Raw genomic sequence first — 16,533 nt, forward strand, 5'->3', positions numbered from 1 at the left:
TCTCTCTCTCTCTCTCTCTCTCTCTCTCTCTCTCTCTCTCTCTCTCTACCAGGATGACTGTCTGGAAAAGGTGATTAATGACACAGAATGTCTTTTCAAGTCCCGAGAGAAGGAATACCAAGAGACAATTGACCAGATTGAGGTTAGACACAGATTTTTAAATTTCAAAAATATCCTTTTTCATATACGTTTTTTTCTGTCTTTTTATGGTCAGTGTTATTTGTTTATTCTCATGTCCTTTCCTGGTGCAGCTCTCAAAAATTCACAAAAGAGGATTTACATGATGACTCCGCATTAAATGACAGACAATTCTTTACATCTTTTAATGATGCTTTGATGAATTCCTCAATCAAGGCTCAAGAACCCCTTGATTCATTTGTCCCTCCTGCTTTCTTGTTAGATTGTGTTGTGTTGTGATTCTTTATTTAGACATGACATAAAGCCATGTGAAGCGTGGTAACTTGCCCTGCACGTAGCCAGCGCCTTGTGTTTTACAGAAGTATACACACTTTTTATTGGTAAACACACATACAGCATTTGTAATTTAATTGTAATATGACTGACTGCATGTTTTCTGACTCCAGGTGGATCTGGCCACAGCAAAGAGTGACATGAACCGACACCTCCACGAGTACATGGAGATGTGTTCGATGAAGAGAGGCCTAGATGTTCAGATGGAGACCTGCAGGAGACTCATCACACAGAGTAGAGACAGGTAACACACACAAACACGCGGCTCTCAGTCTACATGATCTATCTGCCTATCTGTCCATTTGTTTTTCTCTTTAAGTTACACTTCACCATAAGTCCCCTGACAACATTTATAAGGGGATTTATTGCCATCCTGTGGTGAGGTTGCAGATAGAAAGCAACAACATGACCCTCCGCTCCCCCCTCCCTTTTCAAGCATGTCAGAGAACTACGGTGGCCTTCTAGTATGGAAAGCTATCTTTAGGATTTCATTACTACAAGGAGCTAATTTTATCAACACTCGGTTCTTTTTCATGACCAAATGATTGCTTTTAAAAACACATGAATTCAGAACAGAAATTAGTTATTTATAATTTACTAAAAATTGTTTCTAGAGCAGCATGAGTAATGTTTCCAACAGAAAAGTCACAATAAAAAGTAATTAATATATCACTGTAAACAAATTTGAAATTTGAAATGTCAATGAAATAAATAACATTCCTGAGTGAAGTAATTAATAATGAAGAACGCGACGTTAGATAGTATCAGTCCTTCCTCCTGTCTGCTTTGTCTCAGCCAGCAGAGAAGTTTACAAGAACAGCCTAAGATAAACAGACTTCAGACAGACAACCTCTGTTTCAGCTTGTTTGTTGAAACAACAACAACAACAAAAAAGAAGATTTTAGCCGATCATGTGTGCTGAGCTTGTGTAAACATAGTGGCGGTGGATGAGAGCGGCCGACTAAATTAGGTTTCACTTTTGATTACATGTTGGTGCTTGTTGAACAAATGTATTGATAAAGTATTGGCTTTTTTTACCTATACCTATAGGTATATATTGTATCCTTTTCCTGAACATAAAAAACAAATGAAGAGTGACACGTGATTTTTTTTTTTTTACATTTTTGCATTTCTTCTTTGTTTTTGTGTCGCACAGTAACTCTGATGCGTCTGCGTCCACTGAGGATGGCGACCAGAGAGAAAGCGACAAGTCCTTATCATCGCCGCCTTCTTCCTCGTGCGCTAGAAGATCTTGACACTTCCTCACTCCGGCAGCAACGGGGGCTGTGCTCACGTGACCTCCACCGCTTCCAGCTACAGTACCACACCGACGCAATACACACCTGTAACTATGGCACATGAACCTCTTCATTTACGGAGTAGTTTTGTTAATTCTTCCTGCTGTCCACGCAAGTCAGCTTTGGTCTGAGGAGACTTTTTAGCGCTGAGACTGTGATTGAGTATCTGGATTTCTGTCCTTACTACTTCATACAGATGTCACTGACGTCCCGCAGAGAGGAGAGGTCTTCTTACAGTAGGACCTTGTCATCTTGTGTTTGACCGCAGTAGTTAGGAAAGTGAATCTTTATTATGGAGTGTCCTGTGCAGATTCAAAAAGTTGAGGATCCTAAATGTATTGTAAGTAAACGGGCTGATGTCCTTGCAGTGCAGTGCAGTATGCTACTGGAAAACACAGCAGGACTTATTCACTCCAAACACAGTAAAAAACACTTGATAACCTGGGCATCTGAAGCTAATCGATCAAATGCATGTTGTAAGGTCACTGGGGTCTTGTAAAGTTCACTCCACACATAGTTACAGGCCTGTTATTATAAAACTATCACTAAACAATCACACTAAGGGGATAGTTTGTGTCTTGAAGTAACAAAGGTTGTCCTGGAGTGTATTTCTGAGTTTGATTGGTCAGTTTTATATTGATAATGATGAGCTTACGTCTTTAAAGTCTAATAAGCATTTTGCTGCCTTACAGCTGCAGATTCAAAGCTTGCTTTCTATCGGTGTAGTAACTAATTAAACCACAGGCAACGCAAACCTTATTTCATAAATAAATCAAAACATCTCTGCTATATTTAGCGAAACATAAAGTGGAAAAATGATTAAGGAAACAACCAAAGCATTAGCTGTGGAGCTGCAGAGTCGTGTCTCTGAACATCAACATGCCTCCTCCCTCTTGCCAATGTGAATTGGGTACGATCCTGAAAACAGTAAATAGAAAGTTTTGGTTGTCTGTCATAATTTCAGTCCGTTGTTTATCTGCTGTGAATTACCCGAATCCAAACTGGATTCTATGTAAGAAATCCGCTGTAAAGAAATGTTACCATGTTATTTATTGCTGATGTGCTTTGGACTTCGTGGCTCACCTAAAGGTGACATTTTTATTATTATTAGCCACCAGCATCAATGTCAGCCGGAATTGTTGAAAATGAATTTGGAAAATATCAAAGTAGAGCACCGACAAGATCATTTACAACATTTCATAACAACAACAAAAAAACAACATCTGAAATACATTGAACATCACAGATATATCTGTTAATGGTGCTTCATAGCAAACCCAAAGTTCCAGGTGAAAGCAGAGATGGATGTAATCAGTGTCCAAGGGAAGCATGTTTGTTTTTAGTTTTAAATGCACCCTCTTTAAGATGATCTAGAGTCAGTGTTGGGTCTTCATTCTGCTCTCTGGCAATAATCACACGGTGTGACAAAGTGCACTGTAGCTGTTACTAATTAGTTTTAGTTTCAGCAGTATTGTCTAAAATTAGAGTCGGGTCCTGGATCGTTTGAGCAGAGCTGCATGGTTGAATCACTTAAAAAGGAGAACAAAAGAAAGTCACAAAATAGAGTAAGTTAGCCATTTATTGCCAAAATAAAATGGCCAGATTGTGAATCAACAGAAAGTTGCTGTAAAAAATAAATAAAATAAAAATGTAACATAGCTGCCGAAGCTATTTCACCAAGGTGCTTGATGTATATAACTAAACCTATTTTTCAGCCTGTTTGCACATAGAAAGGAAGAGCAGAGCAAAAATGTACATGAAACAATCAGCACTATTACTTGTAAAACATGTAACATAAAGATGTCGACACGCTGGAAATAGAAAACTATATTTCTTCTATTATGTTTACTCATCTTCTACAACTAGAACTAGAATAATGAATTTAACACGAACACATACCTCATTTCCTTTATGTTTTCCTGGGTACATTTAACCATGAACTTTTTACTCAGACACACTGCTACAGTGAAACATATATTAGCATACTGCTGGAAATCATCACTGTCGGGGAAACGCCCCCCAAACCATCACTGCTCTTTCATCAGACACTGTTGTCTAAATATAGTCCTGGCTGTAGTTTCTTCTGTGTGGTTGTACCGGTTGATACATTTCTTCTGCTTCCACTGCGAGTCACACTTCCAACACTTTGTTTCAATAATAAAGACGGTAAGAGGACAGAATTTAATCTTGTATAAACTCATGCATGTGTGGCTGATGGATTCAGCTGAGTGCTGATCGCACTCTTTCCACTACTGTTTGAATACAGAAGGAGGATGCCAGAGATAAATTGTGTGAGACATAAAACACGTCATTTCCCTTTTTGTATAGTTTTACTTTCATGCACTGAGTGGGTCTCTATGTATGCATGTGCCAGTGTGTCTGTATAGTGAGTGTTTTTAAAAAGACTTTTACTGGAGCAAATGTACAACATGAAGAAGAACGAAACAATAGTCCAATCTGACATTGTCTCTCTGTTTAGCATTTGAGACTGAGCTGTCTTTCTGACAATAATCACCTCAAAAATTTAAAATAGCTAAATCAAATGACAATGGAGGTTGTTTTCTTTCCATTGATACTTTTCTCTTTATGAGTGTACGTGGTTGCCAAATAAAGTCAATTTAAAAATAACTTGCGTTAAAAAAAACAACACTGAAAAGAAATGCAAATGCTTCAGTGAAATGACTGTACGATGACTTTGATATTATATGTGTAAAGGAGCTATAGCTTTGAATATATACTTGTGTTCAAAGACTGCAAAGGAAGAATGTCCACTGTCACACACATGGAAAGAAATTTGAATTGAGATAAATTATCGGATTGCCCAATTTAGTTTTTCAGTGGAAAAGATGGCGGTCAATGACAAGATATGGCGTTTTTTTTTGTTACTTTATTGTTGTCACAGAGAAGACAAAATAATTGGATTCGATTTGTGTCGCAAAACAATTTGATGATAATCCTGAGTATTGATCAAGTTCTCCAGATGTGTGACGATGCAGCTTTAAACATCAAGACAGTAATTTAGGCTAAAAGAAGCTTCACTGCAGAGCTATGTAACGTGTCAAGAGAGACTGAAAGAATAAAACATGCAACTGAGCACCAACATTATGTGTTATTACTTGTAAAACACTACATGTCTTTCCTTTTAGCCTTTTCGGTCTGTCTTAAAATTAAAGGGTTAGTTCACCTAAAATTACAAAAAACAAATGGTGTTAAAAGGAATTGTGTTTGTTGCATTGACTTGTAATTACATTTCAACAAACCAACAGCAGCATCTCTTTCTAGAAATAATGTCGATACTTAATCATCATTAACAGTCTGCAGAAGGAAGTGTTGACGCTGTCAGGACACACCAACTCTCCGCAGAGGTGGAGTAGTATTGTTGTATATTTACTGAAATGTTGTTGTATAATTTTGAGGTACTTCCATTTTTACGCTACAATTCTATACTTCATTTGGCATATAGCTACTTTTCAGACTACAATTTTCATCATATCAGATCATATGATGGGTTTATAAAATACAATGCGATGTTAGCGGTGTCTAGTGAGGACCTATTCATCATGTTTCAGATGTTCATGAGTTGTTAGCAGCATATTAGCAAGAGAGATTTCCCTCCTAAACTTTTCAGATGGTTTAATTCAAATAACTGTTGTAGGCCCAGAGAGGTGAGATTATCTGATGATTTACACAGAAAAAGCAAGTTAGAGAAAATCCCTCCAAAATTATACAATTTTGAGTCGCAAAACCTTTTCTGTTTTGTCGTCGTACTGCTCACATTATTCATCTCACAACCCCTCAGATGTACTCTGTGACCTTTTGATGGGGCCTGAGCCAGAGGTTGAGAACCAACGGACTATCAAACTGTATATAAAGTAGTTGTAAAAAGCCTCAACCAACTTTCACTTTCTTGATGTATATTTAGCTGATAACAATTCTCACTGAAGTAGGATTTTCAATCCAGGACTTTACTTTGAAAGGGAGTTAAAATTCATGTTTTCATTCAACCTTCATTTATTCATGTATTCATACTTTTACTTAAGTTCAGGGTCTCAATACATATCCCACCACTCTTCATAGATACCACAAGGAATAAGTTCATTCTCGTGAACGCGATATCTCAGTAACTTCTTGAGGGAATCTTTTCAAATTGGCACAACTCGAGGATGAACTGACTACAGTTTGCTGGTCAGAGGTCAAGGTGACGGCATAAAACACAGTTTTGGCCATAACTCAAGAATTGATACGCTAATATTCACACAAACGACTCATAGTATAACTTATGAAGTGATGACATATTGGACAGACATGGTTGGAACTTGTAACTTGACTGGTGGGCGGAGGAATTCATCTGCAGGGCAGTAATTCAATTTTTTATTTTGTGTGAACTAACCTTTTAATTGAGATTCATATTTCCACTGATTCAGCTAAAAATAACACCTATTACAAAGTGAAGGAAATCTGAGTAATGTACTCGGATGTGATTGAAAATATACCGTCATCAGAAATGAAATCGTACCCGTCGCTATCAAAAATGATCTGCTTCTTCATCACTTGTCGGGTTTTACAGTTTGCACGGAAAGTGATGAGGCTTTGATGCAGAAGCGTTAGTCAGAGTGCAGACGGGTCTGAATGTGAGAGCTGAACGTGTGAATGGGACCGCAGCCAACTGGTAGAGATCAGTAGGTGGGAGGGACAGGAAGATGTCACCAGGTAAGGAAACAGTGACACAGAGGATGGGTAGAGCGAGCGAGTGAGAGGACAGAGAGAAAGAAAGAGTCACACCTTGAGGAAGTTAACAAAACAATACAAGGAGAACAAAGGACGCACCATATCAAAGGTAAAAACAGTTTTTTTGTTTGTTAATGTTTCGTGATATTTTATTGTCGCAGCTTATTTATGGTACGAGAAATTTTATTGGTGCACCAAACTTTACGGAACTTGCTCTTTTAATGTGTTTCTGTCACTGATCAGTTGATATAAGTGATTTGTTTTAATATTTTCGACATTTTTCTCCATAGAATGGGACTTGTGCAATGTTTTGTGATCGTCTTGATGTTATCTGCACAGTTGGTGCTCACATTTCCGCTGGAAGTAATGTCCTTCATTTTCATCTTTCTGTTTATCTACCTACATGTTCGTCAAATAAAAAAATAAAAAAGTAGTGTATAAAAGAATAGCTGTCGAATATATAAACAAGTGAATCAGTACTTTGCTGGAGTATAGAGGTTTGTATCTAATTGTTTTAATGTGTTAACAGACAGATGGGACCCATCATTACACTGTGGGCGACGAAATGTGTCAAATGTGCCCTGCAGGTAAGATGATATCTGATGTGAGCGTCATCTATTTCTGTATCTGTTTTTCTGTCTATTCCTCATTTAGCTTTGACTCACTGTTTTTAATGAATGAATCAGCGATTCATTGGAAATAACTATGAAACACTGAGGCATACAGTATCCATCTTTCTCTGTCTATCTCTCTGTTTGTCTTGATGAAAGATTATGCCCGCTACACACAGTTTGTGCTGTATGACCACATCCTTCATTGATATGCGCTCTGGGCGAGCAGCCACTCTCTGCTCTCCACCTCATCCGGTTGTTCTCGTTTGTTTGTTTCTGTTCTGTCAGGTAAGTATTGGAAGTCTTGTACAGAGTGCGAGTCCTGTACTGCTGGATACTACACAACTGAGTTGAACCGTGAACCCATCTGCCATCCCTGCTACGGAGACTGCACACCAGGTAAAGAAACTATGACACATTGCTACCAACTTAACGGTTTCATCCGTCACTGATGATGATGATGATGATGATGATGCCAACAGAAAAAAATTATCTCTTTGCATTTATGGAATTTCTTTAATCTTCTCATGTGATTAAAACCTCTAAAATCATCTCTGTTTCCCACTGTCTCAGATTATCATCTGAAGGTGGTTCAGAACTGCACCAGGAAGACAGATGTGAAGTGCGTCTGTGAGGATGGTTTCTTATGCACTGAAATGGTCCCATACTCTAAAAACTGCAAGAACTGTGTCAAGATTCAAGAGACGACCACGACTGGTAAATACTGAGCAGAATGGAAGAGTTTTAATTCTGTCAACCAGCAGAGGACCTCATGACAGACATAATATACTTTTGAAGTTTTCACTGACTGAGAGAATGACCAATAATGATACTGAAGGCTATACATAAGTCACTTACATGTGACAGTTATAAAAATGTATAAGGGCTCAGATCTGAGCTCGGGGGGGCTCCACTCTCAGTGAGGTGATTAGTACTGTCAGAAATATTCAGACCTTTTACTTAGAATAGTGACACTATGGTGTAAAACCATTACTACTCAAACATAAAAAGTAATTTTTTTATTTACATATATATTTTTGATAGAAGATTTCTGTCACAGAGCCATGAACATCTTCAATGTTACTGATAAGAAATAATGAAACATTGCAAATTCACAAAGAAATATAGATATAGGAAATATAAGATGTTGTCCAAAAACTTTTTAGATAATGTCTAAAAATGCATTTCAATCAGGCAGGAACAAAGACTGTGTTCACAGTAGCATAAAAGCTGATGCTTTACAAATAAGACTTTTTAAAGTGTTCTTTTTTTTGTGGGACATTTTATGCTTTTAATGTGAGTTGACAGTGGAGCGATGACAGGGAATGAGGGGGAGAGAGATGAGAATGACCAGCAACAAAGGTCTCAACGCTGACCGGACGTTAACCAGTGCAGTTCATGGTCTGAGCCTTCACCCTTAGACCACCAGGGAGCCACAAACATTTGACTTTTACACAACAACAGTGATGTTTTTTCTAATTTCAAATAGAAGAAGAATGTACAATTATAATATGAAAAGTAACTACAGCTGTCAGCTCAATTTATTCAGCTAAGTGAAAACGTGAAAACTGAAATGTAGTAATTTGGAAGTACAAGTACAAAGAGTCCCAAAATAGAAATTCTCACATACCAGTACATCAAAACAGAAGATGACGATGAGGAAGGATGTTCCCATCTCACACATATTCTCTGCCTCAAGCTGCACATGGTACTTTCACTTCAGTGGAGCACGTTTTTCCTTTTAAACTCTCACATCCATCCTAGTTGTTTGAATTTTGTTTAGCTTATGTTAAATTTTGTACATGCTGTGACTCAAACACCTTCTGATGTATATCTGTTCAGTTTGTTGCATTAGGGCTGTTGCCCTTGCCAAGATATGTCAGTGAGATTTAGTTTGTTCCTGTGTTTTTCCCCTGAAATCTGAAACAAATACTGTTTTTTGTTCTGCAGAAGTAGCCGCTGTTACTTCAGGCAAAGATAAACACACACCTTCCTCAGCTTCCTCAGGACATAGCAGCACTTCCGCCAAACCCTGCCAATTTCCCAAGTATGTCATGGATTTCCGTATATACAGTACATTATTAATACCTGACATCTTTGTTCATAGGGTCACATATTTGAGATACCTGACATATTCAACACTTCACCCTTATCTCACAGGTGTGGCCCCCAGTCAGACCCACCGGCAGGAAATAGCTCACATGCCAAAGGAGGTGAAGGTGAGAAGAGTTTGTGGAGAGTGCACAATATTTTCAATTGATTTCTATAGTTTTGAGGCACAATGATGGATTTTTAGCCACGCTAGCAGCGTGACTCCAGTGATGGCAATGTCATCATTCCAGACTGATATACCTCATGGATTTGATGAAATGTTGTACAGACATTCACGACCCTGAGAGGATGATTCCTCTTGACTTTGGTGATCCCCCTTACTTTTCCTCTGGCACCACCAGAAGGTTCTCACTTGAAGTTTTGAGTGAAATATCTCCTAACTGGTTTACCATGGAATCCCTGATCCCTGGTTCATCCCTGAATTTGGATTTGGCACCATCATCATGTAAACATCATAATTTGTCCAATTAGTTTATGACCGAATACCACGCTAACAGCCTAATCTATGTTAGTGAACCTGTTAATACTACGTGCTTCACATCAGCACGTTGACGTTGTCATTGCGAGCATAATAGTATTTAGTTAATAGCCCTGCAGCGCCTCACAGAGACGCTCGCATGGTTGTAGACTCTTAAGACTTGTTTCTTTTTCTTAGACGAGACGGAAAATGAGCTGGTGGCCATCTTGTGCCCAGTGGTTGTCGTGGGATGCGTGGCCCTTGTGATCCTGTTCTTCGTTCGTCGCCCCAGAGACGAAACATGTTTCAAGCAAGGTAATGTGGTGTTCACATGCAGGACAGGTTCAGTTTCTGGTGTTTCAGTTTAATCAATCGAACCTCTCGAACTTTATGATCACGTCACTTCTGGGAAACAATAAACAGTTTCCTGAATTGTATCATTAGCGTTAGTTGCTTTATAAATCAAATACATGTTGATTCATCATTGGTGGACATGTGTAAAGAAACTGACTTTCTATCATTAATTTATTTATCTGTTGTTTTCCAGCTATTATAAAGTTATGCAATGAGGTGAGTAACTCATTTCCAAGCTTCTATCGATCATGTATTTCTCTTTTGTTTGCACCAAACTGATGGACGTGTTCTTCTGTAGGGAGGAACAGATGCTTCTCACAAGCCAAACGACTCAACTCATCAGTTCCCAAAAGACTCATACAGTGCAAAGCAGCAGCCACCATTCCTTTCAGCAGCCAATCTGGGTACTGATGAGTGAAATGAAGACTTTAATGTGAAATACTTGACTCACTTTGTGGAGTCATAAAGAAAATAAAACAAACACGTAAAAGATGCAGCTGTGTTACTGTAATGAGTCTGAGTTGTACTTAGTTGTCCTACACTGTAAACTATATTTTAATGTACCTCTACGGGTCAATTAAAACATTCTTTTAAGTCCACTCTTTGTTTGTTCTTATCCCTGTAGGTCCAGTCCATGTCCACAATCCGGGGACGGTCATCTTTAGCTTGCTCAATCAGTTTACAGGCCAAGTTGGACCGACAATTGAATGTGGGAAGACAGCTGAAAGAGTGATTAGTGAAGAAGAAGACGAGAGACACTGTCCTGTGTTTCATCCCACATCTTCTCCCAGTATCCATCTCTCTGAGGAGGAGAGGAGCGAAGAGATTGACAGCATTTTCTTTCCCTCCCAGGAGCAGGGGAAGGACTTCCACATGTCCAAAGAGGAGGTGCTATGATGCATCCTAAAAAACCCTAGAAGATTTGTGTTGGTGCTTACGTCCAGACTCATCCGAGACAAATTCTTTTAAAGGAACTGTGAAACCGCAGATGAGTGTGAAGCAGATCCATCTCGTGTGAAGGGATCTCAGTGCTCTGCAGAGACATTTTTATCTGCAGGTTCCAAGAAAACTTGTAGTCAGTACACACCAGAAACTTTACCTCTGGGAAGAGTTGGAGGGTGATCTGCTTTGTAAGTTATTGTTTTTAAATATCATGTAAATACTCTTTAATACGCTCTGTCACTTTGCTTTCAAGTATTTAACCTGAATGTTTAATGTTTTGCATAAATGAGGCATTTTGATTACAACACAATTTTATTTAGAATACAGAAAACTAAGTAGAAATGCATGTTAAAAACATTGTATTATCTGAAAATTGTATTCATATATACACCTATAAATGTTAAGATGTGAAATATCTTTAAATGTTGTGTACAATAGTACATACCTGCATTTCGAAACATACTGCACAATTTATAACTCATGCATGACAAATACAGTGTCACATTCGGTATGTTCATTGTCTTTCAGATTCTTAATCTGTGTTTTTACACACTGGTATCATCTTATTGTCACAGATGTCATGTTTCACATGTCCTGAAACAAACGTTTTCTGTGGTTCCATTCGTCAGCATGGGCCAAGTAACGTTTGCCCCCATTTGTCAGTAATGTCCAAAGCAACGGGAGATGTTTTGCTCTAAATGATCGCCTGTCAAATCCTTGCTCATCCAAGTTTAGGCTCTTTAACTCACACTTCACATTTCCCAAGAACTTCCTGGACAGGCGTAGATACTTCTTCGTCCTCGGAGCATTGTGGTACTGGTTGCGGGTCTTTGGCCAAAATGTAGCCTGAGCAACAAAAGAGTAGGAGCACGTTTTTTTGTGTGATTAGATTGAAATACAAGTTAATAATCACTTCAAATTTTTATGAAAAAAAATGCAAATTTGTGCACATTATAAAATTATAAAAGTAAAATGCTCAGTGTACGTCCTGTGTTTGTACTCTGCGGCAGGTTATCTGATTCATAATAATAACCTACTAACCGTGTTTGGCCTTGACCCAACGCATAAAGGGCTTGATTTTTGCTACAGCAGCAAGTGTGATTCCTGCACACAGGAGGGAAATTATCACCAGGAACCAGACTGCATCTGTAAGACATTTTTGAAAGATTGAGATAAACTGGAGAAGTGTCCTTGTTTTTAACTGGCACACACAGAACTTTACCTTACCTCTGATTGGTTGAGTAGGTGTCCAGAGAGTAGTGAGGGCTCCTGGTTTCAGGACTGGAGGGAAAGAGATTAAAAAAAACCTGTATCAGCTCAGTGCAGGCACATTTAATAGCTCAATGGAAATATTGAACTATTCGTGGTGCAGATTAGCCATCTGAGGTCCTATTTTTTTTAACAGGAAGTCTGGATTTATAACCACACAACACTATTTATAATTAACTCATTGCACCTTGTGTGTGTGACCTTACACCATGGTTACTGCAGAGTAAACAAGATAACTGAGGTCGGACCATGTAAAAGAATGTATCTACATTATTATCATTGTTTGAAAAAATCAAGTGCATTAAAAAAAGACCACCTTTTTTATGGAGCTGCTGGAGCACCAAATGATGAAACAATAATAATGGAGGAAATCAATTACAATGTTTAAATGTGCACAGTATCTCTGACTGCTGCATATTATCCTTTTGCCTGTTTACACATCCAGTAGACACAGAGCAACATAAGCATTTATTTGGAGTAACTTTAGGTTTCTTTTGGCTCTGTTTTGTTCTCCACCAACTCCCGAGGGAAATATCTGGCTCTTTAGCTGCTAATGCTCCGCTTTGTTCACCAGCTAGTCCCTAACTTCTGTCTGTAGGCGTTTTAGTGCTGAGCAGGTAGCATACAGTGGGTTAATCAGACTTTTGCTTTAATAAAAACAAACAAACTCTATGGGTTTGTCACTTCAAGCGACTCCTTTCACATACAAGTAGTCTTTTGACCCTTTTTTGATCGGAAAACCTTTGTGAGTGCAGCTTTAAAATATCTAGTTGATAACATTGACTGTATGGTTTATAATCAAGAGTCCTGCGTTAACTTTAATCTGTCAACATCTTGTTGTGAAAAATACAAGTCTTTTGTATGTTTTTTAACTAAAATAATCTAGTAAAATGTATGTGTTTCCACTAAATTACAGTCGTTACCACCCCTCAAGCGATAGCAGCAGTGATACGCAGAATAAGATTTGTGTCAATGGCTGGCTGTATATTATTCTCCATTTAATGCACAACACACAAAAACTAAACAAATCAAGTTATAACTTTACATCAGCTAACAATCTTGTTTTTTTCGCTTCCTAATGGTGATTGGTTCAACCTGTACACTCTGACATTACAGTTAAATGTGGTTATGGGTGCACCATATGAACCAACAGCGATGTTGGTTGCGGTGCACCTGATGCTGAACCAGAGAGGTCCGTATCTTATTTTTTGTTAAATGAGCAGATTAATAGAAAAGTCTGCCAAAGGTACCTGTAGTGGATGGAGGGAGTGTGGATGGAGGAAGTGTGGATGGAGGGAGTGTGGATGGAGGGAGTGTGGATTTGGTGGTGGTAGATGGTATCGGCACACACTGTCTGCAAGAATCGTCTTTGCATCTGTAGTCAGCTTTACATCTGCACACAGCGTTATGAGTGGTGGTACAGGGTGAACTATACTCCATGTTCGCTGTAAAAAAAAAAAAAAACAGTTATTAAAAGATCAAAGTCGGTCATAATTCTAGGTATGCGTATGCGTATGCGTGTCTGACACATATGTACAAAGATTGCATGTAAAATATGACATATATCAGAAAATGAGAAATGACTCACAAACTGGGTATGCCAGGCATAGATTTTGGTTTTGTGTCATAAGATGGTTATAATATCACTTTTGATGCCTGTTCTTTAGGTTTCTCAGTGAAAGCAGAATTTCACTTTGAAGACCTTTGACGACTTTCTTTCAGAATAATGCTTTCAAGTGCATACTTCAACACCAATTCACAAAAACACTTCTATGAGTCCCATGGTGCCATAGTCAGCAAACCATTTGTTTAACAACCAGTCCAACATAGGATATAAAACTCCGACAATGACATAAATTCGGGGATTCAAGAACTGAAAATGTTATACTGCATAAAAAAACATTTGTATAAAGGTTTAAAATATGTGGAACGGTGCCTCCGTTGAAACTGTTGCACTTCCAAACCCTGATGGAGACCAAAGATAACCCAAAAAAATATTAATACTGTTGTATTGCAAAAGCAGTGTATGAGGTTCTTGTGTGGGTTGAATCATTTCCACCTGAATTAGTTTCCACGGTCGTTAATTGGCATAAAGCCCCTTCATATGTAGGATTAGATGTTTTTGACATTTTAAACACCCACCTTCATCCCTTTCAGTGTAATGTCAGATTGTAACATTGGATCGACATATGCTCACCCTTTGATTATGATATGTAAAGAGAGCATCTCTGTGCACACGTAAAAGTCAAGTCAAAAGAATCACATGCACTTTCTGACACTTCTGTGTTTTCTCCCCTCTGTGTTTTCCACAGTGACATTTAAAAATAAGCACAACAAGCTGTTTTTGCTCACTTGTAGCAGGGCAGAGACCTGCGTAATAACATAAGATATGACATTTCTGTCTGCTGCTCTTTCCGATGTTTATCACTTTTCTGTGTTTTTCTCTATATTCCACCGACATGATAAAAAGTCAAATTTTTTAACCTCCTATCTTTACCACAATTAGTGGGCTGTGCTGCTGATTGTGTTGTTACTGCTGTTGAATCCCACCTTAATAACCTTCTGAGCTGGTTTACAGAGGGTTTCTCAGACCCCCCCAAATCCCCTCCTCCTTTTAATCTCTCTCTGACTGTATCCCACCATGACACGCATAACGGGAAATCCCCTCACAGGTGTGGTCTATGGGCAAACTTCTCTGAAATCATGATCTAGAGACATAGTTGATTAACAGCTAATAACAGCCCATCTTCTGTTGTACGTTCTAACTGGACTTGTCACATCTAGCAACTCACATCATATCATGCTCAAAAGATATGACACACAACTGGGAACCACAATGTTTCACAGTATTTCTGTAGTAATAGTTAATCACTTCACTACACACGGCATCTACTGCTCTGTGTTTCTGTTTCTAGCATTCTTCTTCAACCTGTCTGATAATGAGAGAGTCCAATAATCATATTTAATTCAAATGTTCTGTTTTTCATGCATCATCAGGGGGCTGATTGTCAAAATAAAAGAGGTTCAAATCTGATGTATGAGCAAGAATTCCCCGATTTGAAGCCTCCTTGAGTCTCTGTGAGCTATGGCTTAGAATATTATACAATATCAGATAAACTACAGTGATATAACTTCTGTCACAAAGGCTGTTTGAGTTGTGTGTCTATAAGTAGGATTTTCACACAGTTCAGGTCCCACATATATACTTTACATGCCAAGAAAGAGAAAAGCTGTGATATTACTTACGTTTATTGCAGTTTTCGCAAACTTCGCAGCTCATCTCCCTGTTGTAAGTATCACTGTACCGGTCACCAATGCAGGGTCGACACACAATTTCACAAATGCTGGATGAACGCCGCACCATATGTTCACCTGGAATAATACAATAATATAACCTGTTTGCATTAAAACTATGAAATCTATCAAGACAAAAAGGAGTAATTGTACAGTACCTGGTAGGCACATGTTACAGCACAACTTTGGTCGGTCCACTGGCCAGGCATATTGTGTGTTATTGCAGTGTATGGAAAACACAGGAGAGAGGAAAGAGAGACTGCACAGGAAAGTAAAAACTAAACGAGAGAGTAGCTGCATCTGTGAAGAAGAAAACAAAAAGAGGATGAGGATGAGCAGAGAGAGGAGGTGGAGGAAAATTGATTTATTTCATCAGATATATTCACAAAACAGACACTGAGTGAAACAACATGCATCTTTGATGAAATGACAAAGGTCTGTAGCGCAGTATTCACACGTCATAATAAACAGAATTTGCCAGTGAAGCTACACAATAAACTATACGTACACTTTTCAGATAACATAGTACTGATAGAGAAAAATAAGCATTGTACTAAAACAAACAGCTTCCTAACTTTACAGGGAGATTACAGAAAGCTTTTAACACAGGTTTGTCTGACAGCTATGATTGAAAGCCTCTCGCTGACAGCCTTTACTTACCGTGGACGAGAAGGTGAGACAAGATGTAACCTGGGACCCTCTGAGTGGGAGACTGAACAGGGTACCAGAAGTGTGTCAGGGGATAATTCGTAAAGTGATGACTCATTATGAAAGCATCTTGACTGTGAAATCTCTCTGCCGCTCTCTCTCATCCTGTCTTTGAGTTTTACTGCGACCCCCTACCTCTGTGCACAAAAACATACGCTCCTCCAGCCTCCACTTTCTTTCCACAGGCACCATCTCTCTCGTTTCATCAAAAATCAATCTTTAGGCTGCAAACAATCTCTCCATCTCTCTCTCTCTCTCTCTCTCTCTCTCTCTCTCTCTCTCTCTCTCT

At 38.6% G+C, this 16,533-nt stretch overlaps 3 protein-coding genes across 4 annotated transcripts in view; 2 read left to right on the forward strand and 1 right to left on the reverse strand.

Moving 5' to 3' along the window:
• Nucleotides 1-4,869, forward strand: part of iffo1b (intermediate filament family orphan 1b) — a 12,628-nt gene extending 7,759 nt beyond the window's left edge. Inside the window, exons 7-9 of the mRNA XM_031852723.1 lie at nt 53-142; nt 585-715; nt 1,628-4,869. Of these exons, the coding sequence (XP_031708583.1) occupies nt 53-142; nt 585-715; nt 1,628-1,727 (321 nt within the window). The 3' untranslated portion in view covers nt 1,728-4,869. The remainder of the gene's footprint in view (nt 1-52; nt 143-584; nt 716-1,627) is intronic.
• A 94-nt stretch (nt 4,870-4,963) lies between these two features.
• Nucleotides 4,964-11,659, forward strand: LOC116386506 (uncharacterized). The gene is made up of 11 exons (XM_031852798.1): nt 4,964-6,606; nt 6,788-6,860; nt 7,027-7,084; nt 7,397-7,507; nt 7,682-7,825; nt 9,059-9,155; nt 9,269-9,327; nt 9,876-9,992; nt 10,225-10,247; nt 10,330-10,435; nt 10,657-11,659. Exons 2-11 carry the CDS (start codon nt 6,789-6,791, stop codon nt 10,926-10,928), a joined length of 1,059 nt encoding a protein of 352 aa, XP_031708658.1. The 5' UTR covers nt 4,964-6,606; nt 6,788; the 3' UTR covers nt 10,929-11,659.
• LOC116386524 (CD27 antigen) overlaps nt 11,267-16,533 on the reverse strand; it is a 7,982-nt gene continuing 2,715 nt past the window's right edge. Inside the window, exons 2-8 of one of the 2 annotated variants that reach the window (XM_031852828.1) lie at nt 16,197-16,248; nt 15,695-15,836; nt 15,489-15,614; nt 13,493-13,687; nt 12,201-12,254; nt 12,015-12,119; nt 11,267-11,819 (exon numbers count right to left, since the gene is read on the reverse strand). In XM_031852828.1, coding sequence (XP_031708688.1) covers nt 11,719-11,819; nt 12,015-12,119; nt 12,201-12,254; nt 13,493-13,687; nt 15,489-15,614; nt 15,695-15,836 — 723 coding nt within the window. In that variant the 5' untranslated portion in view covers nt 16,197-16,248 and the 3' untranslated portion in view covers nt 11,267-11,718. The remainder of the gene's footprint in view (nt 11,820-12,014; nt 12,120-12,200; nt 12,255-13,492; nt 13,688-15,488; nt 15,615-15,694; nt 15,837-16,196; nt 16,249-16,533) is intronic. The other variant, XM_031852829.1, reaches the window with a different exon arrangement.

Source organism: Anarrhichthys ocellatus, unplaced genomic scaffold (genome assembly GCF_004355925.1).
Source record: "Anarrhichthys ocellatus isolate YVR2014 unplaced genomic scaffold, GSC_Weel_1.0 scaffold13, whole genome shotgun sequence".
In the NCBI taxonomy this organism is placed as follows: domain Eukaryota; kingdom Metazoa; phylum Chordata; class Actinopteri; order Perciformes; family Anarhichadidae; genus Anarrhichthys; species Anarrhichthys ocellatus.